General features: G+C 43.3%; 1 protein-coding gene across 9 annotated transcripts in view; it reads left to right on the top strand.

Moving 5' to 3' along the window:
* Positions 1 to 17,462, top strand: part of herc2 (HECT and RLD domain containing E3 ubiquitin protein ligase 2) — a 44,418-nt gene extending 26,956 nt beyond the window's left edge. For all 9 annotated transcript variants that reach the window (XM_062423471.1, XM_062423470.1, XM_062423468.1 and 6 more), the window contains 34 exons: positions 350 to 431; positions 514 to 748; positions 853 to 1,030; positions 1,307 to 1,388; positions 1,635 to 1,806; positions 1,904 to 2,048; positions 2,525 to 2,750; positions 3,186 to 3,357; positions 4,274 to 4,460; positions 5,180 to 5,323; positions 5,429 to 5,620; positions 5,710 to 5,863; positions 5,951 to 6,058; positions 6,138 to 6,269; positions 6,424 to 6,582; positions 6,700 to 6,818; positions 7,369 to 7,494; positions 7,577 to 7,732; positions 7,829 to 8,143; positions 8,283 to 8,497; positions 8,943 to 9,120; positions 9,358 to 9,519; positions 10,563 to 10,654; positions 10,746 to 10,885; positions 11,071 to 11,258; positions 11,444 to 11,641; positions 11,741 to 11,824; positions 12,383 to 12,524; positions 12,654 to 12,848; positions 13,116 to 13,228; positions 15,163 to 15,353; positions 15,443 to 15,548; positions 15,629 to 15,841; positions 16,503 to 17,462. In XM_062423471.1, the coding sequence (XP_062279455.1) occupies positions 350 to 431; positions 514 to 748; positions 853 to 1,030; positions 1,307 to 1,388; positions 1,635 to 1,806; positions 1,904 to 2,048; positions 2,525 to 2,750; positions 3,186 to 3,357; positions 4,274 to 4,460; positions 5,180 to 5,323; positions 5,429 to 5,620; positions 5,710 to 5,863; positions 5,951 to 6,058; positions 6,138 to 6,269; positions 6,424 to 6,582; positions 6,700 to 6,818; positions 7,369 to 7,494; positions 7,577 to 7,732; positions 7,829 to 8,143; positions 8,283 to 8,497; positions 8,943 to 9,120; positions 9,358 to 9,519; positions 10,563 to 10,654; positions 10,746 to 10,885; positions 11,071 to 11,258; positions 11,444 to 11,641; positions 11,741 to 11,824; positions 12,383 to 12,524; positions 12,654 to 12,848; positions 13,116 to 13,228; positions 15,163 to 15,353; positions 15,443 to 15,548; positions 15,629 to 15,841; positions 16,503 to 16,775 (5,574 nt within the window). In that variant the 3' untranslated portion in view covers positions 16,776 to 17,462. The remainder of the gene's footprint in view (positions 1 to 349; positions 432 to 513; positions 749 to 852; positions 1,031 to 1,306; positions 1,389 to 1,634; positions 1,807 to 1,903; positions 2,049 to 2,524; positions 2,751 to 3,185; positions 3,358 to 4,273; positions 4,461 to 5,179; positions 5,324 to 5,428; positions 5,621 to 5,709; positions 5,864 to 5,950; positions 6,059 to 6,137; positions 6,270 to 6,423; positions 6,583 to 6,699; positions 6,819 to 7,368; positions 7,495 to 7,576; positions 7,733 to 7,828; positions 8,144 to 8,282; positions 8,498 to 8,942; positions 9,121 to 9,357; positions 9,520 to 10,562; positions 10,655 to 10,745; positions 10,886 to 11,070; positions 11,259 to 11,443; positions 11,642 to 11,740; positions 11,825 to 12,382; positions 12,525 to 12,653; positions 12,849 to 13,115; positions 13,229 to 15,162; positions 15,354 to 15,442; positions 15,549 to 15,628; positions 15,842 to 16,502) is intronic.
* The last annotated feature ends 5,947 nt before the right edge of the window (positions 17,463 to 23,409 follow it).

Genomic DNA, 23,409 nt, shown 5'->3' with positions numbered 1-23,409 from the left:
GTCCAGCTGGAGGTAGTTTTCAATATCTAACTGACTATCTGATAATTAAATCCTATAATGATGTATCTCGCAAGGACCTGTAACAAGATAAATAACTATAGCTGGAAATACTCAGTTGTACTTCAGTAAATGTGCTTACTTTCTATCAGTGACTCCAGTATATGCAGTCTGCTACACAGTCCTATGCTCTGATTATGTGACAGTTTGTGGTTACTGTACAATAAGCACATTTGAGGATGTGTCACACTCGTATAACCACTGGTATAGAGAATATATAAAATATATATTATATATAAAAAGCTCAGAAGCTGCTACGTTCTCTAATCACTTCTGTTCGTATCCTTCACAGATCAAAGTGCCCTCCTTCTCTGAAACCCTCTCTGCGCTCAATGTGGTACAAGTGGCTGGTGGTTCCAAGAGCCTCTTTGCAGGTGGGTGAGAAAAGCTTTTATAGTGTATGTAGTTCTACAACATGCAAATACGTCATATGTAACCAATGTGTTCCTGTTTCAGTGACGGTCGAGGGGAAGATTTACGCTTGTGGAGAGGCTACGAACGGCAGGTTAGGCCTGGGCCTGTCCAGTGGGACCATCCCGATCCCCCGTCAGATCACTGCTCTCAGTAACTACGTGGTGAAGAAGGTCGCCGTGCATTCAGGAGGACGACACGCCATGGCCCTGACTGTGGACGGGAAGGTCTTCTCCTGGGGAGAGGGAGACGATGGCAAACTGGGACACTTCAGCAGAATGTATGACTCTCAGTTTGAGTATTCTTTAAATGGCAAGATAGGTCATAATGTCAGTCATTATTGTCCAGAATCTGAATCCCTAACAGTAAGATTTTCCATCTCAGGAACTGTGACAAGCCTCGGTTGATTGAGGCACTAAAGACCAAACGAATCCGCGACATCGCCTGCGGCAGCTCTCACAGCGCTGCCATCACCTCCAGCGGGGAGCTGTACAGCTGGGGTTTGGGGGAATACGGTCGCCTCGGACACGGGGACAACACGACTCAGCTGAGGCCTAAACTGGTACGTGTGTGACCCACATCAAGACATCAAGCATTCCTTTACTTGACAGGAACACTGACAGCTTGATGTGAGATCTTAGATATTATAATAGGAATCGACTTCCAGCTATGAGAGGATAATTTTACTTTAGTTGCTTTTTATATCATCCCTTCAAGAAAGATGAACATTAACACTCAATAACTTACAAGCGCTTTAGGTGGAGCTTGATTATATGCTCATGAATCCTGTCTGCCTCCGTTCCTGATTTCTTCTGCTTTCCTTGTCTTCATCATCCAGGTCAAAGTGCTTCTGGGGCATCGCGTTATCCAGGTGGCTTGTGGGAGCAGGGACGCCCAAACTCTAGCTCTAACGGATGACGGTATTTCTGTTAATCTACTTAAAAGAACCCTGAGGAGTTTTTACCAAGCATGGAGCAATGCATTGCACTGAACATGTGTCATAGGCCTTAACGTTTCACACAGGGCATTGTGGCATTTTAATGAGAAAACCCTGAATATAAACAAAAACTTTAAGGCTCGTTTTCTGATCTTTTGTTTTGGCTTTGATGGATATGTTTCAGTTTCCCATTGGTAAAGTATTTTTTCTTTTCTTTATGTTTTCCCAGGATTGGTGTTCTCCTGGGGCGATGGAGATTTTGGAAAGCTGGGTCGTGGAGGAAGCGAGGGCTGCAACTTCCCTCAGAACATAGAGAGGCTCAACGGGCAGGGAGTTTGCCAAATCGAATGTGGAGCTCAGTTCTCCTTGGCTCTTACCAAATCTGGAGTAGTGTGGACCTGGTATGATGAATGAATGAACAATTACAATTAATCATCAGTCATTCATCATTTACCTTTGGCTACAGAATGACTGTGAACTGTTTGTGTTTCCAAACAGGGGGAAAGGCGACTATTTCCGACTGGGCCACGGCACTGATGTCCACGTGCGGAAGCCCCAGATGGTGGAGGGACTGAGAGGAAAAAAGATTGTCCATGTTGCTGTTGGAGCGCTGCACTGTTTAGCTGTTACAGAGACAGGACAGGTTTGTACTGACCTCAACCATTAGATTATTAAGAACCAGAGCACATCGTTTAGGCACTCTACTCATTTACTGCTGGGCACCATTCCAGATGTGTGAATTTCTCCTCCTGTCATGAGAGCTGATTGATTGACTCCACTTCTTCAGGCACCTCTGACCCTTGCTGTTAGAGAGCGGCGTTTAACACCTTTCCTCAGAACAAATTCCATACTATTAACACATCACTTACAAAGAGGAGAGGCAGCTGATCAGTGTTTGACCAGTTTAGTAGGTTGTTAAGATTGAGAGCTTGAAGCAGTGTCATTTCTTTAGTCCATAGGTCATGGGTTCCTACATGGTTCAGCAGTAATGTTAAGTTTTCTTTGAGCTATTGTAAAATCACACAACCTTTTTTTTTACTCTGAGACACACAAGCTTGAGAGTTTTATCCTGAACACTGATCGAAATGAGCTCTAATCTAAGTTGTGTTTCTCCATCAGGTGTTTGCATGGGGCGACAATGACCACGGACAACAGGGTAACGGCACCACCACAGTTAACAGGAAGCCCACCCTGGTGCAGGGTCTGGAGGGACAAAAGATCACTCGTGTGGCATGCGGCTCCTCCCACAGCGTGGCCTGGACCACTGTGGATGTGACCACACCCTCGGTTCACGAGCCAGTCCTGTTCCAGACTGCCAGAGACTCCCTCGGTGCATCCTATTTAGGTAATCCTCCCTCTCCAAATTACTACTACTACTATTCACACATTCATTGTCAAACCTGATGGTAGGGATTATCAGTATAGATTTTTTTTAGATGTGAAGCAGCTCTTGGAACTGTCCAACCTGTCATACACATGCCAACATGTGCCACCTGCAGGAAGGGAAAGGAACAGCAGCAACATTTTAGACTTGGAAGTGCCACATTTGTCAGAGTTGCATAAGGTGTTTCTTTTCTAGCCTGTAGATGGCAGACATCAGCTAGCTCTGTAGGTCTAAACTGCTGCAGCTGGTACTTTTCCTTCTGACACAGGTCAGACTATAACTGCAGCTCTCAATCTGCCTGAACTGCAGCTCCGCAATTTGCAGACGATAGTCGTGGTCGGTTTAGGGTACTTCACATCACAGTGTGTCTCATTGTTTTTGTGTTGTAAACCACAGGTGTCCAGTCAGACAGTGACTCATCAACAGTGAACAACAAGTTGAGCGGGCAGAGCAGCGTGAAGCCTAATCGACCCTCGCTGGCCAAGATCCTCCTCAGTCTGGACGGCAACCTGGCCAAACAGCAGGCCCTGTCTCACGTGCTGTCAGCCCTCCAAATCATGCATGCAAGGTATGTTATCAACGTGATTCCACATATACATCCTGGTGGCTCAAGAGGACTCGAGCCCCATCAGACGTGCACAGCTTGACCTGAGCAGGTCTGAATAAGTGCCCAAGTCACGCCTGTATTTCAGACCTAGGAACATTTTCAAAACACTTTCAACATAGCGCAGATCTGAATTGTTGTAAAGGGTATAACCACACACACACTCAAAAAAACAAAGACAATTTAAAGTTTTTAAGATAATCAGATCAGTCTATAAAAACTACTCCTCCCCTTCAGCTCTCACATAAAATACAAAAATTACATGTAATGTGTATACAAAGATATCCTCATGAACAAAATGTGTGGGAAAGGCATCAAAGCATGCTGTTGCCTTGCAAAAATAAAAAAAGGATAACAAAGAGGAATAGGTGGAATAAAAAGGGGAAAAATAAAACAACAAATATTACAGAATTTAAATTAGGGACAATCACTGAATCTTATCAAAAGTATATTATTATATATATATTATTTGTGAGCTCTGAAATCTTAATTTTTGAGCTTGGGGCACTAAAGGAACCGTAGCTAAGAATACAGGATAATATCAGATGTGCAGAGTAAAGAAGTCTGTAATGTAGCTAGATGCTACATATCAATGTGCTTGTATTATGATAAGTAAGATCATAAAATTGTCTCTGAAGTAAACATGTAACTAGATAAAGACATTAAAGATTCAGGATAGGATTACAGTCGTAAGAAAAAACTGTTGAAATCCTGTAAGTTTAAATTTCTGCATAGACAAACTAGAGTTGAGTGAAGTACCGTTGAGGCAGGAGGATATCAAAGTGTATTTGACCTCTAAATAATCGAATCTGCTGACTGGCCCTGGTGTTTGTCATTAGTTGGTATTACTGTTGACAGGACATGTTGTGTGTTCCCCCAGGGATGCAGTGGTTGGCGCTCTGATGCCAGCCAGCATGATCCTGCCAGCAGAGTGTCCTTCCAGCTCACCTGTTCCCCCGTCAGACTCCTCGTCCTCGTCCACCGTGAGCGACGAAGAAGGCCCTCCTGTCCCACCTGAAACGGAGGAACGGGTCAGCCCTAATCCCTGGCAAGAGAAGAAGGGAGAGGTGAGGAACACTATATGTACACGCAGCTTTGTCTTTAATAAAGTTTATCATTTAACAAACGCCAGCGAAGAGGAGGAGGAGGAGGAGGAGGAAGGGGTGGCATGCTGTTTGTCTTTTTTGAATTAAAGTGCTGCCTTCATTGCATTTTGTGCTGATTCACTGGAAAACAGCGGACCATGCAACATGCATTTTTCTTCATAATGATCAGGTGTGCAGCTGCAACCATCAGCAAACTATATTTGTGGCCTACCTGAAAAGAGCAGAAACTCTCACAGGGCTTTGCTTATAATTACTAACTCTTCTACTAAAACTTTCTCCCATTTGCATCCTGGGTGTAATAAAATGTCCGCCGGCTCATTAAACAGAAAAGCAGGGAAACTTCGTTGTGATAGTAATGGTACTCTTTAAAAGTTCTCAACATAAGGATCACTCTCCTCAAACCCACAGACAATTTTGGATTTGCATATATTTCATAGATGACATTTTTAATTTAATGGAAGTATGTGGAAAAACAATGCAGAAACAGATAATGTATTCCAGCTATGCAAAAATTAATTGTGGTTATAGAAATGTATAACTCCATATAAAATAAAAGCATATTTGACTCTGTCATACAGGTTTTAGTTCATGTAAACAGGTTCTGACATTTTAAAACAAAATGTCAATGTGTGATCCCGGCCCTGCCATGAGTGTAATCCTGTGTGTGTGTGTGTGAGCAGGTTCCCTCCTCAGAAGATGCCGTCACCCCGTCATCAGCTGTGACTCCCTCTGCCTCTGGTGCCTCTTCACGTCCTTTCATACCTGTCACCGACGACCCCGGAGCAGCCAGCATCATAGCTGAGACCATGACTAAAACAAAAGAGGTTAGAGTATGTTTTGTTAAGTCTTTATCCTCAACATCATAGACCTGACTCATTCAAATTAGTCCCTTTTTTAAATTTTTTTTAATTTGCACGTTTTTCTTCAAGGATTCTGAGAGCCAGAGTAAAGTGGTCGGTCCTGAGCCTCAGTACCTGGATGAGTTCACGAGTCTGCTCGTGCCCGATGACACACGAGTAATGGTGGACCTGCTCAAGCTGGCGGTGTCCTGTCGCTCTGGAGAGAAGGGCAAAGAGGTGCTGTCTGCTGTCCTGTCTGGCATGGGTACAGCTTATCCTCAGGTAATTTACTGTATTCTCTGTTAGATTCTGCATGTATGTAGGCCTATGATTTTATTAACGTTAGACATGTTGGTGTCTGTGGTGCGCAGGTTGCTGACATGCTGCTGGAGTTGTGTGTCACCGAACTGGAGGACGTCGCCACGGACTCTCAGAGCGGCCGTCTGTCCTCGCAGCCAGTCGTCGTGGAGAGCAGCCACCCGTATACAGATGACACCTCTACCAGTGGCACTGTAAAAATCCCAGGTAAGAAAATAAAGCTTCTTGAGAAACTTGAATAAACAGGATCATCTTTTAGGCTGTCATAGTTTCAACTTTTATTTCGTCTTATAGGTGCTGAAGGTCTCAGGATAGAGTTTGATCGACAGTGTTCAACCGAAAGACGCCACGACCCGCTTACAATCATGGATGGAGCCAATAGGATCGTCTCTGTCAGATCAGGTGATGAGAGGAAAACTAGATTGTCATCAAATATAGCCAAAATTTAGCCACGAATTAATGTTGCGTGTGTGTGTTTCAGGTCGGGAGTGGTCCGACTGGTCCAGTGAATTAAGGATTCCAGGAGATGAGCTCAAATGGAAATTTACCAGTGATGGCTCAGTTAATGGCTGGGGCTGGCGCTTCACTGTCTACCCCATCATGCCTGCTGCTGGTGAGCCACTTCTAACACATATAACACAATGCTGACACTAGTCTCCTCGCTAGATATTAAACTGCACTGAGTGATAGAAAAAGGGAAAACCCTGTGTATTGTTGTGGAATGTCTGAAATAGCACTGACACTGAGGTTTGTATGTCTTTCCCCAGGTCCTAAAGACTTGCTGTCCGACCGCTCCATCTTGTCCTGCCCCTCCATGGACTTGGTTACATGTCTCCTGGACTTCAGGCTCAACTTCGCCTCCAACAGAGGCATCGTGCCTCGTCTAGCTGCGTCCCTCGCTGCTTGCGCTCAGCTAAGTGCTTTAGGTACAACCAGTTCAACCAGATTTTTATTTATGATTTTTATTTTATTTAACAGTGTGCTATGAATGTATTCTCGGTTGTGCCTCATGCTGATTTAATCGTTACTTTGTGTTTTTACAGCTGCCGGACACAGAATGTGGGCTCTGCAGAGGCTAAGAAAGCTTCTGACCACAGAGTACGGTCAGTCCATCAATATAAACAGGCTGCTGGGAGACAGTGAAGGCGAGGCTCGCTCTATGGTGAGTACAGTCCCATCGCACTCAGCAAACAGCTCAACTGAGATCAATGTTGTGTTAATTTAACAAAAGAGTGGCAAGCTAACTCATTTTGATGCAATTCCCTTTTCATTATTGGATTTTCAGTGTAAAATTCACTTCTGTCATCTTATGCATAAGCGGATAATTTCATATTATCAGTTTCATTTATTTAGTTGTCTCTCTTCAGTAGTAATTTTGTTTATTGTTATTCACATTTTTATGATTTATGATATGATTTGTGACTATTTTTTGGACTATTTACATTTTCCTTTCTAATATTGCACCTTGTTGTTATAGATTTAGTTTTACGTCCTCTGCATAACCCGTCTTTCCTTCCCCTTGTACATCATCCACTGCAGAGCTTCATCTTTTTATTTTATTATAATACACTATCATCCTATTATGCTTTGTGTAATTCTTTGAGAAATGCAGCAGTGAACAAAAACAGGAATAATCAATGCAGAGCCAAGTCTCTTATTAGTAAATTGAAGCCAGCATTTTAATGAAAATAAAATAATCTGTTCTGTCTCAGAGTTTCACAGGCAGTGCGCTGGCTGCCCTGGTGAAGGGGCTACCAGAGGCTCTGCAGAGGCAGTATGAGTACGAGGACCCCATCGTCAGAGGAGGGAAGCAGCTTCTACACAGTCCATTTTTCAAGGTAAAAAGTGGAGTGAGGTAGATTCCACAGATTATTAGATACAATTTTCTGTTAGAAGTTAACTTTTATGTTTCCTTTTTAGGTCTTGGTTGCCCTTGCTTGCGACCTTGAGCTCGATACCTTACCCTGCTGCGCCGAAACACACAAGTGGGCATGGTTCCGCCGATACTGCACCGCTTCCAGGGTGGCCGTGGCGCTGGACAAAAGGACTTCGCTACCGAGACCCTTCCTGGACGAGGTGAGTGTGCCAGGCTGTGCTGTCTGTGCTCGCCTTCACTTTGGGCTCAGAATTTTCTCTTTCATCTGTTTCCCTTTTATTATTTTTCCTTTGAAGGTTACAAAGAAAATTCGCGAGCTCATGGCCGATCACGAGAGCATGAACAGCCTCCACGAGAGCCACGATTTGTTCAAGCGCGAGCACGACGAGCAGCTCGTACAGTGGATGAACCGGCGGCCGGATGACTGGACCCTCTCCGCTGGGGGGAGCGGCACCATCTACGGCTGGGGCCACAATCACAGAGGTCAGCTAGGGGGCATCGAGGGGGCAAAGGTCAAAGTTCCCACACCTACCGAAGCCCTCGCCACACTGCGCCCGGTGCAGCTTATTGGAGGGGAGCAGACTCTGTTTGCTGTCACCGCTGATGGGAAGGTGAGTCTTAATGTTAGACTCCACTCAGTCTCCTTTTATCTGACACTATGTAGCACTACCTGTGTCAGCATAGATCAACAATGGCAATTGATGACGTGCAGGAAAATGCTGCTCTAATTTACTTTATCTCGATCCTCAGCTGTACGCAACAGGATACGGAGCTGGGGGCAGACTGGGTATCGGAGGCACCGAATCTGTATCCACCCCCACCCTGCTGGAGTCCATCCAACACGTCTTCATCAGGAAAGTGGCTGTGAACTCTGGGGGAAAGCACTGCCTGGCACTTTCATCAGAGGGGGAAGTCTACTCGTGGGGAGAGGCCGAGGATGGAAAACTCGGCCACGGGAACAGAAGGTCAGGACTGCATCTGCTGTAACATTTGGCACCTTTAACTTTCAGTTGATAAAACATACACACAACACATCCATCTTACTTTACTAGGTCTTAAGTTAAAATGAGGTGTTTTCAGTAAATGTGACTCCTCTTGTGGGGTGGCTGTGGCTCAGGAGGTAGAGCGGGTCGTCCACTTATCGGAAGATTGGTGGTTTGATCCAATCCACGTGTCGAAGTGTCCTTTGGCAAGCTACTGAACCCTGAATTGCTCCCAACGGTGTGTGACTGTGTGTGTGAATGTGAGCTTCCCCCCTGATGAGCAGGTTGGCACCCTGCCATGTATGAGAATGCATGTATGTGAAAGGGTCAGTGTGACTTGTAGTGTAAAAAGCGCTTTCAGTGGACGAAAGACTAGAAAAACGCTATATAAGTACAGTCCATTTACCATTTACCATCTTGCCTTTAGCCCCTGTGACCGTCCTCGTGTAATTGAGTCCCTGAGGGGAGTTGAAGTGGTGGACATCGCTGCTGGAGGAGCACACAGCGCCTGCATTACCGCCAGTGGAGAGCTGTTCACCTGGGGGAAGGGTCGCTACGGACGACTGGGCCACGGAGACAGCGAGGACCAACTCAAACCCAAACTGGTCAGTGAACTCTCTCCACCATGCTGTATATATATATATATAGCACGCTCCGGGTTTGTCAGTACTCTTGCTGTACTTGAGAAAATAACTGTCAGCTTTGATGTGTCTTTTAAAAACACGTGTGTCTCAGTGTTATGACAGGACTCAAAACGTCTGCTCTGCCTTCTTTTGACAACATCCCCCCCAGACAATCACAGAAAGGTAAAGCTCATGTTTGTGTCTGTACGGTTTATTCAGGTGGATGCACTGCAGGGTCACAGGGTCATCGATGTAGCCTGTGGCAGCGGGGACGCCCAGACGCTGTGTCTAACAGATGATGACATGGTTTGGTCATGGGGAGATGGGGACTACGGCAAATTGGGCCGCGGAGGCAGTGACGGCTGCAAAATACCGATGAAGGTACGACAAATTACACAGCAGAGCCAATCAAGGTCAGCACAGGTGTCACTTTATAATCGTTGTGTAGTTTTATATCAGGTATGGAACACTGAGAGGTTGTCTGTGTTGCACTGACTCCGACAGACAGTGTTGCATTATGGGTTCTTTGTAAGCCCAGTTGCTATAAAGTTAGGCCTTAAAGTTTCTTCAAGTCCATTTATAGTGAGTCTTATAGAGTTATTCATCCCTAAAGGTGTCCAGGAAGTCCAGTTAAACTTACAGGAGTTTCTGAGCTCTCTGAGGGGTTTTACTGCCACGGAGGAAAGAAAGACATGAGTAAAAACAGGTTTAATGTGTCCACCAGAGAGGGGAATCATGAGGATCTCAAAAGACAGTGTGCAAAGAAAAAATTCTGACTGCTTCTCAAAGCCTGTTTCACTTTTACCAGAGTCTTATAATCGAGGTCATCTTATATTCTAGCCAATTCAGTACTTTCAGCATATATTTAAGCATTGCACATGTTAAAAGTAATATAAATAATCTGCTTTGAATAATAATTTGTATCTAACTAGTTGTGATGTCACAAATAAGGCTCATTAGTGCACAAATTAAAGTTGAGTACAGAGAAAGTTTCCATCTTCAGCAGTTGAATTTAAAAATCACTTTCTAATGACAACCTGCACATATAGGCTTATTCTGCACAATGGAGGTCAAACATCCAAGTAACAAAAAGGAAAATGCATTTTTGAATGAAGGGGGACATTAAAAATGTAGATTTACATATTAAGAATTTTAAATATAACAATTAACAGTGTACAACTTCCTGTACATATGCCATGACCTCTTCATTAGCTATTTCATTGTTTCAATAATCTAAACACGTGATACTGTATTTCTGTAAAATGAATGTGGTACAAAGACTCAACACACACCATGCAGCAAGTACATAACATAACATAACATTAGATGTTAATACAGAAATTATGCAAATATCCACATAACCATCACATTAACATGTTGACTTAACGACTGAATTAATTAATGAATCGATTTCTTATCCACAGATCGACTCTCTCACTGGCCTCGGAGTGGTCAAAGTAGAGTGCGGCTCTCAGTTTTCTGTTGCTCTCACCAAGTCTGGAGCAGTCTACACCTGGTACGTACAACACAGTGCAGAGCAGTGAATCAGTCACAGCCTTTTGTTTCACTGAGGAGCAGACTCAGTTATATGTTTGTGTCATTCAAAGGGGGAAAGGGGACTACCATCGACTGGGCCACGGCTCCGATGACCACGTTCGAAGACCCAGACAAGTCCAGGGGCTACAAGGGAAAAAGGTCATCGCCATCGCCACGGGGTCACTGCACTGCGTCTGCTGTACTGAGGATGGTAGGAAGGAAAATTTTCTGCATATTTTTTGCCGTCTCTTGCTCTCCACGGATGTATTTGTTTATTTCAGATCAGTTTATTGCACTCTTTGCCATCTTTCCATTTACCGTCAATGAGTCCAAAGCAGTCGAGTCGGTGTTGGGTTTCAGCTTCACAGGAAAGCTTTGATGTTGTGTTTGGCTCAGGAGAAGTGTACACATGGGGCGACAACGACGAGGGCCAACTTGGAGACGGGACCACTAATGCCATCCAGAGGCCACGGCTGGTGGCTGCGCTACAGGGCAAGAAAATCAACAGGGTGGCCTGCGGATCCGCTCACACCCTCGCCTGGTCCACGAGCAAGCCCACCAACGCTGGGAAGCTGCCTGCACAGGTACAGCGTTAACCCCTGCTTCACAGAGAACTTCTGCACATATCTCTGAAGTATTTGTAGGTGGAAAAGTAGAACGTTCTCCTCAGAGCTTCCAGTAGATGGCAGTAAAGCTACGCACTCGCACACCTACAAACGCCTATCAAGCCGTCCGTCTCTGACTATGTGGTGTTTTTTTTTTTTTAAAGGTACCCATGGAGTACAACCACCTGCAGGAGATCCCCATCATGGCTCTGAGGAACAGGCTGCTGCTGCTGCACCACATCTCCGAGCTCTTCTGCCCCTGCATACCCATGTTTGACCTAGAGGGTCGGCTGGGCCAGACGGGCCACGGACCCTCAGTGGGCTTCGACACGCTCAGGGGGATCCTGATCTCCCAGGGCAAGGTGGGGCTGGTTATGAATTCAAACCCAGAATCGTGCATGAGAAAATGGGCACAGCAGTGTTTTTATTGTTTTTATTTTTTCTTCATCATCTGCGAACAGGAAGCTGCTTTCAGGAAAGTGGTCCAAGCCACCATGGTGAGGGACAGACAGCACGGACCTGTGGTGGAGCTGAACAGGATACAGGTGCAGTAGGAAACAAACATTCTTAACATCTTACAACACTAATCATCTATCTCACAGTCACTCTTCAAGTCCTCTGCTCTCACTCTTACTGTACTGCCCCCCCCGCCCACTCCTTTCTCCTCCCTCCTCCTCCTCCCCTCTCTCTCACTGTGAGGCTGTGTTCCAGACAGGCTCCTGAGCATTACATGTGATGCCTTTCATAAGGGGATTTTTTCTTTTTGCTTGTGTGTGTGTGTGTGTGAGAACGCTCCAGTCTGTCTGTAGGGGTTCCTGGTCTGCGATTTTAGACCACATCGAGTCTCGGCTCGGGCCACTGCCTCTGCTCACACACACACACACACACACACACATACACACACACACACACACACACACACACACACACACACACACACACACACACACACATCTCTGTAGTGTGTAGCTCCAAGTTGTATCAGTGGTGCGGAGAGCTGTCATACTTAGGAATTCATGCCCGTCAGTGTTCTTTCTCTCTGGGAGGAAGTTATTAAAACACATAACAGAAACAAATCAACCCCTAATCTCTTCACCCTGTAGGTGAAGCGTTCCCGTAGCAAAGGGGGCCTGGCAGGTCCTGACGGGACCAAGTCTGTATTTGGTCAGATGTGTGCCAAGATGAGTTCCTTCAGCCCAGACAACCTCCTGCTCCCTCATCGTGTCTGGAAGGTCAAATTTGTAGGTAGGTGTCCATGGCCACACCATGTCTCCTGTGTGCACCTATTTTTTCTTTAAAAGTAACATGTAAGTATCAGAAAAATGAGGTCTGCGTGCATTTTTTTGAGACGCTCTGCTCTACTTTTGTCCTCAGGGGAGTCTGTGGATGACTGCGGCGGAGGCTACAGCGAGTCCATCGCCGAAATGTGCGAGGAGCTGCAGAACGCCCTGACCCCGCTGCTCATCGTCACCCCCAACGGCCGGGACGAGTCGGGCGCCAACAGGGACTGTTTCCTGCTCAACCCCGCGGCCAAGTCCCCTCTTCACATGAGCATGTTCCGCTTCCTAGGTATAATCCAGTTAATCTCCCAGACAGGTCTTCTGGGGTGTTAATCCTGGATAAACAAAAACTGAAAATATGCATGTTTATTTTTAAAAATGTGCAAATGCTTGGTGTGCGTTTTTGCTGATAAAACACCTGGCCCCAACTGTTGAGCATGCTTCATTTAATATAGATCATCCTCTTTTTTTCTTTTTACTGCACAGACGCTGCACAATACAGTGATTGTTTATGTTTGATCTGTGTATAATGTGCTCTTCCTTGCTGTGTCTGTAGGAGTGCTCCTGGGCATCGCAATCCGCACTGGAAGCCCGCTGAGTTTGAACCTGGCAGAGCCTGTATGGAAACAGCTGGCAGGCATGAACCTGACCATCGCTGACCTCAGTGAGGTACGTATGTAGCCTCTGTGCACAACAGGGCTCTCAGTGTGTATCCAGTAAACGCTGCTAATGATTGATTGAGTGTGAAAATATAACTAACATTTCAAACGTCATGCGAGAATCACTCCTACATACAGATATTGTTCTAAAGTTGCACATTCAAGTCATTTCAGAGAATTTGTCGTATTCATCAGTTATTTTATTCTCCTTGGAACAAACAGGCCTGTTGTACAAGACATGTAGTTTAAATATGGTAAATATGATGTTAGATGATGTTAAATGACTAAAATAAACAATTTAATATTCTGTTCACAGGGAAAACATTACTCAAACCCCCATTTGGCATTTATAAGCAGTATATAAACATGCAATAAATATTGTACAACACACTACAATACAGATATAAATTAATATAAGCACAGGATGAGTTAGCTTGTTGATAACTACATTGATAATCTGCTTACAACATTAATGTGTTATAAAAAACATTTATTAATTGTTTATACACTGCTTATAAATGCTAAATATGGGACTTTAAGTCAAGTGTTTAGGTATCATCATGGCAGCAACTTATTGAGAGATTCCACATATTTTAAGAATATTTTGGCAATAAATCATAAATCCAGTATACAGTTGTTAGGATTTTTTTTCTCACTACAGTAGCTGACTGTATTCAAGTCACTGTCCAGGTGAACATCCTCTGTTGCACTCAACAGTGTAACATCACCAGCTGTATAATATTCTCTTGCCCTCCTCCATCACTGTCAAACCCGTTTGACCTCCTCCCATCTAAGTCATGGAAGGGTTTTTGTATCAAACTTCACATCAAACCATTCCCTGACAATACAGAGGTCCCCTAATATGACCGCTGACATTGTTGCATTTGTTACATTTTCATCAGCTGATTTCCAACAACAATAATAATAACAATAATAATACAGTGGGTTTTAAAGCTCCCTGATGTGAAATTCTTCTTTTTGCTTTTTTATTTAATGCTCTTGCTCTTTCTTATGTGTGAAACTTGCCCACAAACAGCAGAGAAGCCTTAAATGGTAATTTAGGGGTGTCAGTTATGCAAATGATGAAATCTCACAAACACGCAGCCTCTTATGAACAGGTGACATTCATCAGGTTAAAATAAAACCTGTAATTTACAAGTTTTCGCATTTTAGAGAGTTTGATGAGTCTGACTCTTGACACTCTGACAAGCAAAGCTCACAGTGTTGTACATGATTTTAACATCCCAAGAAACTCTAATTGTCTTGGTGTAAATTAACATCTCCACCCTCCAGCAGCGTAAAGGATTGCCTCTCTTTATGTCAGATATTATGTAACTTATGTAACCCTCATGATCTGTTTTATAACCAGCAAAAAAAAATCACATTCCTATACATTCCTTCTCAGATTAAAACCTTAAGCCTGTCGGCTCCCTGCTCATTGTAAAGGATCTTAATGGTATAGCACGAAGTACAGACTGTCACAGCGAGAACCGCTTCTGTAAACCCAACAATGTACCTGTTCTTCAAAGGTTAACATCCAACTTCATTTCAGTAGAAGCTGTGAGCCACAGCCTCAGCTTTTGTTTTAAGGGCTTGGCGTGAGTCTTCTCCTGCCCTCACGCTGTGATCATGAGCTCCTGAACCGTCTTTGGGAGAATACTGTAGCAGAAAAAAGCATCCTTTTTTACTCACAAAGCTGCTTTTGTTTTGTGCTTTTTGCCCTTGAGATACTATAAAGGTTAGATGGAAAATGATTTCAGCACAAGACTTAAGAAAGAGTGGAGCTCACAGGAAACTGTGTTTTGGACACAAGGGCATTGGCACACTCACATACACACACACTCACATGCTGCACGTACTCACATTATGATGAATAAATATATATATACATAGCAGGGGATATTACTGTGTTTTTGTTTAATTATGTTGTGATGCTCCTTTCAGGTTGATAAGGATTTTATTCCTGGCTTGATGTACATCCGGGACAACGAGGCCACAGCTGAGGAGTTTGAGGCCATGACTTTACCCTTCACGGTGCCCAACGCCAGCGGGCAGGACATCCAGCTCAGCTCCAAGTACTCCCACATTACCCTGGAGAACCGCGCAGAATACGTCCGCCTGGCAATTAACTACAGGTGAGAAAATACGCTGAATTAACAAAATATGACGTTTTGTTATTGTCTTTACCCCTTTTTTTAAATCTTTTCTTCCATCCACTCAACAGGCTCCATGAATTTGATGAACAGGTGTCTGCAGTGCGCGAGGGAATGGCTCGAGTGGTTCCCGTTCCCCTGCTGTCGCTTTTCACCGGTTACGAACTGGAAACTATGGTGAGTCAGCGCGGTTTTAGCTCACTAAATTGTTGGTGCCATGTGCAGATTTCTTACACTAAACGTCTCGTTCTCCTCAGGTGTGCGGAAGCCCAGACATCCCGCTCCACCTGCTGAAGTCGGTGGCCACCTACAAGGGGGTGGAGCCGACGTCGCCCCTTATCCAGTGGTTCTGGGAAGTGATGGAGTCCTTCTCCAACACGGAGAGGTCTCTCTTCCTCAGGTTCGTCTGGGGTCGCACGCGTCTGCCTCGCACCATCGCTGACTTCCGTGGGCGGGATTTCGTCGTGCAGGTAAGAAGTGTAAAAGTAACGGCTTAAAGGAATAGTTTGACATTTTAGGAAGGGCAAATATTGGCTTTTTTGCCAAGAGTGAGATGAAAAGTTTAAAACCTCACTTGTATCTGTCGGTTAAATATGATGCTACAGCTAGTAGCTGGTTAGCTTAGCATAAAGACTAAATACAGGAAAACAACTAGCCTGGCTCTCTCACCTTCCAGGTACAATTTGTGTTTTTGAAGGGGGGGTTATGAGCTAGAATATTTCTTATCTGGGAGCAGTGATTTCTAAGAGGCTTGTCCTCACTGTCAGGTTGCTGGGTAACCAGTCACTGCGCTGGGATTAGAAATAATCCAGCACATTACCCCCCATAAAAGCACAACTTTTCATCTTTAGGTTTCAGTTTTTATTTGTATTAAACAAAGGATATACAACATGTACAGTAAGTGAGCTTTAGAGGTGCTGATAGTTGGATTTTTATACATTTTGGATAGAACCATGCTAGCTGTTTCCCTGTGCTTCCAGTCTTTATGCTAAGATAACTTTCTTCTTTATGTCTAACTCTACATATTTCCCTGAAAGTCAAATTATTCCTTTTAAATTCAAAGTTATTTGGTGTGTATTGATGTTAGACACTCTAATACAACCCTGCTAACTTGATCTTCTCTGTCTGTAGGTGCTGGACAAGTACAACCCCCCTGACCACTTCCTGCCAGAGTCCTACACGTGTTTCTTCCTGCTCAAGCTGCCCAGGTACTCATGTAAACAGGTGCTGGAGGAGAAACTGAAATACGCCATCCATTTCTGCAAGTCCATCGACACCGACGACTACGCCCGCATCGCCTTGTCCGGAGAGCCCGCCGCTGACGACAGCAGCGAAGACTCGGACAACGAGGACGCCGATTCCTTCGCTTCAGACTCCACCCAGGACTACTTAACGGGACACTGACCTCTGACCTTTTTTCCAGATCGAGTCCAAGAAGAGTTCCAGGTGCTGCCACACAGAGACTGCATTAATCTCACCTATTAATACACACATTCATGCAGGCATTCTACTACGACACAAACGTCTGTGGGGGGGAAATGTGCAATGAGCTTTAAAAGCATTATAAGCTAAAGAGAGGAACAAAGACAGGTTTGCTCTTATTTAGTTTCTTTAAAAAAATAAATAAATAAAGATGGGGTGATCAGCTGCACACGTGATTGTTGTGTTACATGGGAATTATGTATATTATTACAGTTACAGAGTAAAAAAAAAAAGGCTCCAGCCTAGCACTGTGGTAGATCTCTCCTTCTGGTTTGTGTGAATTACCTGTCCCTAGTTTGTATATAGAAAATGGATGTGCGACAAAACAGTAGTATTATTTTTTGTTTGTTGGTAATAGCTATGTTTCTTTTATTATAAAAACAACAACATTTTTAACTTAAAAAGTCAGTGTTTCTCACTCGGCTCACGTCAGTCAGAGCTTACTGAAGGGTCATTTTAAGATTCCTGTATTTACCCCCTCCTCTCCAACACCATGTTTGTGCACTGTCTCCTTAAAGAATGTATATAATATGATTGTGCCATGTATTCACAGGTCTCATTCCTGCATATTAAATGTTAATACATTTCTGTTAATAAATTCAACTGAAAAACAAAAGAAATGGAATGACGTGTTTGCTGCAATGATTATGTGTTGTATTCTGTGTACTGCACCCAAACAAACAGCTGGATTAGAAAGGTTTAAAAAAAAAAAAAATTTTTTTTTAAATACACACACAACAAGTGCAAGACAAATTGATAAAAGCCGTGTTGATAATCATTTGAAAAGTCCATCCATTTCCTGCATTCTTTTTCTTTTTTCTTTTTTCATTGCAGTCTGGATTAAGGTTATTATTTAAATGCGTTTGGAATGAGTTAAGGGGCCGCGTTCCTCATTGTAAAACCGTTGTACTGAATTCGTCCAAACTAGGTCAGAGGTTCATTTCGGTTTCCTTCCCTCCTTTCACCAGGCAGGCGGTGCTTTAGCCAAAATGAAATCAGATTTTCGTTTTTTCTTTCTTTACCAGCCCCTATTTTTTTTTTTTTAATATATGGCACAAAGGTTGTAGCAGGATGGCAGTGGAGTGTTGCCCTGATGTGGGATGTTGCTGTCAGCCTGCAGGTCTGTGGGATTAAAGAAATCTCCTGTAATTACCTCTGTGGCGTGCTGTTGTCAGCAGTGCTCCGGCATCATGATGGGGGGTCGTGCCTCCCTCACGTGCTGGGAAAAACAGTTATGTGATGTAGCTCTTAAGACCCCCCCTCCTACTCCCACGTGCAGACCCCCTCAATGACACATTCCTCATAGTGTAACTGGCTGTAGTAAGCTCACTCAAGTGTGTGTGTGTCTGAGTCATCTGCATCCACTTCTCAACTCGTGTAAAATCGTGCATAGTTCTCTGTAGTTCAAAGGCACAAGAAGAAAAAAAAAACCTTCTGTTTTATGAAAGCTTGATTTGGCTTAAAAATCATTAGCATTCTTTTCAGACTTTTCTTCTCCCCCACAGTAATAATCACCAAGTACATTACGCTGGTGGGAGTCAGGTGCTTTTCAGTACAGTCCAGGCTGAAGGCGGGGGGGGGAGCAGAGCAAAGACAGGGAATGAACAGTCTCCTTCAACTGTGGCTTCATAGTGTGTTAAATAACTTAGTCAGCAACCACACAGTGTGACTGGATTTGTTCATATTGCATCAGAAACACACATTTTAGTATTTAATTTGTTTCCACCCTGCAATCTCCATGCACGTTAATGCAGCATTTTACTTAAAACCCATTTTCTCTGCCAGCTTCTCACTACACTACAAAAATGCATGAACAAAAAAATCTGCCACCAAATTTCGACCAGCTTTGGATCATTTCACGTGAGAGATTTCTGCATTTGTGTCTTTTTTTCTTAGCTGTTGTCACTAGTTTGAAGTGGCTTGCCAATGAGTTACAATTGCTACTTTAAAATATATTTTGTTGTTATTGATTGGCTTGTTCACCACATATGAATACACTGAAATGTTAATTATTAACAAAAGAAAATTAGATGGTAGAGCTATTTTTGGTGGAATTTTTGCTTTCTTTTATTCCAGACAGCACATGGTCACTTTCTCAGTCCCATAGCCGTAGGTGAGGCTATTTTTTAAAATGAGTATTAAGTACTATTTATATCATATACTACTATTGATTTACACAGGAGTTTAAAGTATATAGTTAATACAGGACAAACAGCAGCTGAAGAGAACTGATATAACTGCTTTAACCTGTGGTTCATGTGAAGGTAATATGGACACATCATGCAGATTTGATATCTTCCTTTTTAATTAAACATTACAACACTGAACACTTTGTTTAATGGATGTATTTGCCTTTAATTTTAGTATTAGAAGTATTAAAAGTAACTGAATTATGCTTAGCATTAATGCTGGCAGAGTTAGTTTGAGGCTGTATGAGCAGCATTGTGTCAGGCTGTTCATGTCAATAGAGAATTCTCAGGCTGCTGCGTTGGGATCACATGGGGAGGGTGTGAGGGATGCTGCCTGGCTCAGGATTGTTTAGCTATACAGACAGACAGAGGGAGAAGAAACAGCTCTCTGCGTCTGCAGCGGCATGTGACTGCATGTGAGAGGTAGACAAAAGAGCATGATGGCCCTGTCTGCAAATTTCAAAAAGCCTTTCCTTGTCTTTCTATTGATGCTTCCCCTTTTCATGTGGTCTGTTAATCACTGTTGTAACTACTAAATGTGGGTGAAAGGACCATTTATACTTTAAGGAGATAAGTAGTGAAATTGTGAAAGTACATTATGTGGCAAATACTGTCTCACTGCATTTAAAACCACTGGAATTCTGTTTCTTTTGGCCCAATATCAGTTTGGTTTTAGATGTTAGGCATTCATGGGTTACTGCAAACGCTGGTTTACGACTGAGTGGATCAGTCACAAGGGCAGTACAACTTACATGATCAAAGTATGCATAATTGTGGCCAAAGGAAGGAGGGCCAGTGAACTATGTATGAATTCCTGGAAAGGCAGACTAAGGGATTAACTCTTGAGGGAGAGTTCTTGGAGGGAAACGAGACCTCACCCAAAACTAAGAGCATGCAAGAGCTGTTATACAGTAGGTACACAAATAGACAATGTTTGAACTGCCTTAAGAGTTGGTTTCAAATTTTCTCTATAACATAAATATTCATTAAAACCTGAAAAAAAGGAATTATCCTTAGTTATTCTTAAGAGATGAACATTCAAATTTCCAGCTTCAGTTTCCAATGTTTTCCATCTTTGTTTGGCATGTTAGCATGAACATAAATACAGCTGAGGCTGATAGAAATGTCATTAGTTAGTTTGATCTACCCGCAAACATGACATTACATCATCTCCAGCTGAAGTTATGTTTTAGTGCTAAAAGGTTTAAGTAAGATACACATGGTAAACATGAATCCTGCTATTCATGAGCGCGGTAGTGTTTTGATTGTGAGAGAAATCTTTTTCTACCGTAGGTATTAAATCAAACAGGCTTTCTTTCCTTAACTGATAACCCATTAGTTTACACTGTAGACTGATCCATCACTTTGTCACTGTCCTAACAGGCATGACATCACATTTCATACACAATTTCATGGAGTCTTTAAGTCTTGTACCAGCTGCTAATGACCTGTGAACAAATAATTTCATGCCACATCCGTCACATCACTAAATTCACATCCCACCTAATATTAACCTTGTCCCCACCACTTCATACAACGGATCCTGTCTGCAATCTCCTGAGTAACTTGACCTTATGCCACTGTTCACCCAAACAGCCTTTAATGCAGAGCAGCCAGGCAGCTCCTTGCACCCCTAAAGGATCAGAGGATCGTGGGACCAAGACCTTAGGACTCAGAACAACCTATAAAAGAATTATGCCAGCACTGTCGCAGCTACTGGGAAGCTTAAACTATTGACCCATGGTCGATTGCGACACTGTCCAAAGGGTAAGCACTTCAACTATTCTGATGGAGGCATGAAAATATTCAGTGCGATCAGACTATCATCCAAATTCCATCATGTCTCCCCCAAAACAGAAGAACAGTAGCACAATAATCCCTGCAAAAATGGCCTGTTTTGGGCTAAACCAGCTACTAATGATTTGAAAGACCTTGCTTCCTTTACCGTACATGTGATGCAGAACCATGTCCAAACCCAGGAGACCGAGACTGTTCTCACAAGAAAGAGGATCTGTGCTGCTAGTGAAGGAGCAGTAGTCTTGGTCATTTTGAATTTATATTGACCTGAAAGGTCTCAATCGGCTGCTATGTGAAAAGGGGGGAATTATGTTGTGGTTGAAGGGTTGCCGAAATGATGCTTGGTACAATTACTGCATTCTCTGATGGACCACAGCAGATTAGCCTTGAAGTTACAAGCACCGGTTCAAATTGACAGGTTGGAGTCAGGAACAAATAGAGAGAAGACCAGTAGCCGAAACCCTGCAACCTTTGTGAGTTCCTTAATTGGACTTGTGCTTTTTCATAGAAGCTGTCCCCTTGGGGCAGTGAGGCATTTGGTTTAAAACGGTTTTCTATGGGCCGTAGCTTGAGAAAAATGTATGTGAATTCGCTCCATGAGTTGCTTAGCTTTGAGCCATGTGTGCCAGAGCCCTGATGAACTGGCAGAGGTGGTTTAGGACTTGCCTATCGATGCTCTGAAAATAGTTGGTTAGCTATCTGTTGAGGCAAAGAGGGCACTCAGTTGGCAGCACATGATCCTGCTCATCTACAGTACAGTGAGTGGGAAGAGAGCGGGTACAGTGCAGGGCAGGCCCTTAAGCTCTATAACGGAGCCAACATCTGATTCCCACCAATCTGATGAGGAGTGTGGGGATAGCTGAAGTTCAAAGTACATTCTTGACCTTTGGCATTATCAGTTGAGAAAACAATCTCACTACAAAGTCTGTTTAGAAGTTGCTCTAGAGCTTTTGATCATATCACATGAACTACGTCAGCAGATGGAGTTTACCCTGTTTTCATGGAATTATTCAAAAGGTGCAGTGTGTAGAATTTAGTGACATCTACTGAAATGGATTTGGCAGGAATGGAATATAATATTCATTAGTATGTTTTAATTAGTGTTTAATAACCTGAAAATTACAATCTTTGTGTTGTCGTTACCTTAGAATGAGCCCTTTATATCTGCATAGGGAGCGGGTTCTCTTCCATGGAGATCGCCATGTTGCACCGCCATGTTCCTACAGTAGCCCAGAATGGACAAACCAAACATTGGCTCTAGAGAGACCAGGGGAAGGAGGAGGAGGAGGGGTGTTCAGTTGATTGCAATCTGCAACCTCATCCGAGTATAGCAACAATTGAATCAAAATCCAATGATCTCTGTGAGGTTGTTCACGCTCGTGTTGCTAGGGCTGTCAATCAAACTTAAAGATTATTATTTTGGGGCTTTTTATGCCTTTATTTAGACAGTCTGGAAGAGATGCTGACAGGAAACAGGGAGAGAGAGAAGAGAATGACCTGCAGCATAGGTCCCTGGCTGGATTTGGACCAGGGACGCTGCGATTATATGGCATGCGCTCTAACCACACAACCACCAGGGCACTCCACTGTCAATCAAACTTGATCAAACCATACCCATACCATCCTGATAAAGCACATTAGCTTAGTTTACCAGCTAGTTTTTATTTTTTATTGTTAAACTCTTCATAAATAACAGATAATAATAATATAATGTAAAAAACCTGAAACTTCCAGTGTACATACAACTCGAATGGACATCCTGTGTCCTGTCATTAATTAACTACTTAACTAACTACTTAATTGAACTATTTTTGGGGGAAAACCTATAAGATACAAATTATTAGTCGCGGAAGAGGATTTTTATATGTCTTAAAATATACTTGGAGGAGATCTTTAAGATTTGAAACCAAGTTTTCAGGGCCTTAAAAATCTAATCAAAGCCTATACACATACACTGAGAATGGACATCTTGTTTCCAGCAGCTTAAACTAAAACTATTTGCATATTCATAGATTCTGGATTTTCAATGAAGGAGTAGCTGTCATGAAGTTTTTTTGGACCCAAATAATTAGTCTTAAAACATGTGAAGAGGGGTCCTTTAACATTTTGCACTCACTGACATGGTTGCATGATTCCTCATTAGTACATTAATGCATATCCAGTCATATGGATTATGAGTTATGGGGGTAATTACATCTCAAGATGACCACCAGCGTTCATGCTCATTCACCTTTTTCCTAAGGACTATAATTTCACGTCAGGATGATGATGATTTCTGTCTTCTGTCATCCCGCGTCACATGACTTTGTTGTTATGGATGAGAATAATTCTCATTCATCCAGGCCTCACAGAGCTGTAGTGACACTAGCCACTGGCTCACACTCTTTATTCTTGTTGTACATGTGATCGCTCCATTCTTGTTACTATATCTCACATCGGCCCACAAGACCCGTGTGCAGTCTCCCCCCTGGACATCTTCTGTGCGTGGCTCTCATCTTCTGGTGTCAAAGGCAACAGTGAGTCCAGACCAGGTGACTGCAGCCACTCAATGGGAAACATTGTCTTTGCTG

This window comes from Scomber scombrus, chromosome 8 (assembly GCF_963691925.1).
Source record: "Scomber scombrus chromosome 8, fScoSco1.1, whole genome shotgun sequence".
NCBI classification, from domain to species: Eukaryota; Metazoa; Chordata; class Actinopteri; order Scombriformes; family Scombridae; genus Scomber; species Scomber scombrus.
Note: the sequence above shows the minus strand (reverse complement) of the source record. Positions and strands in the feature narration are given on the sequence as shown.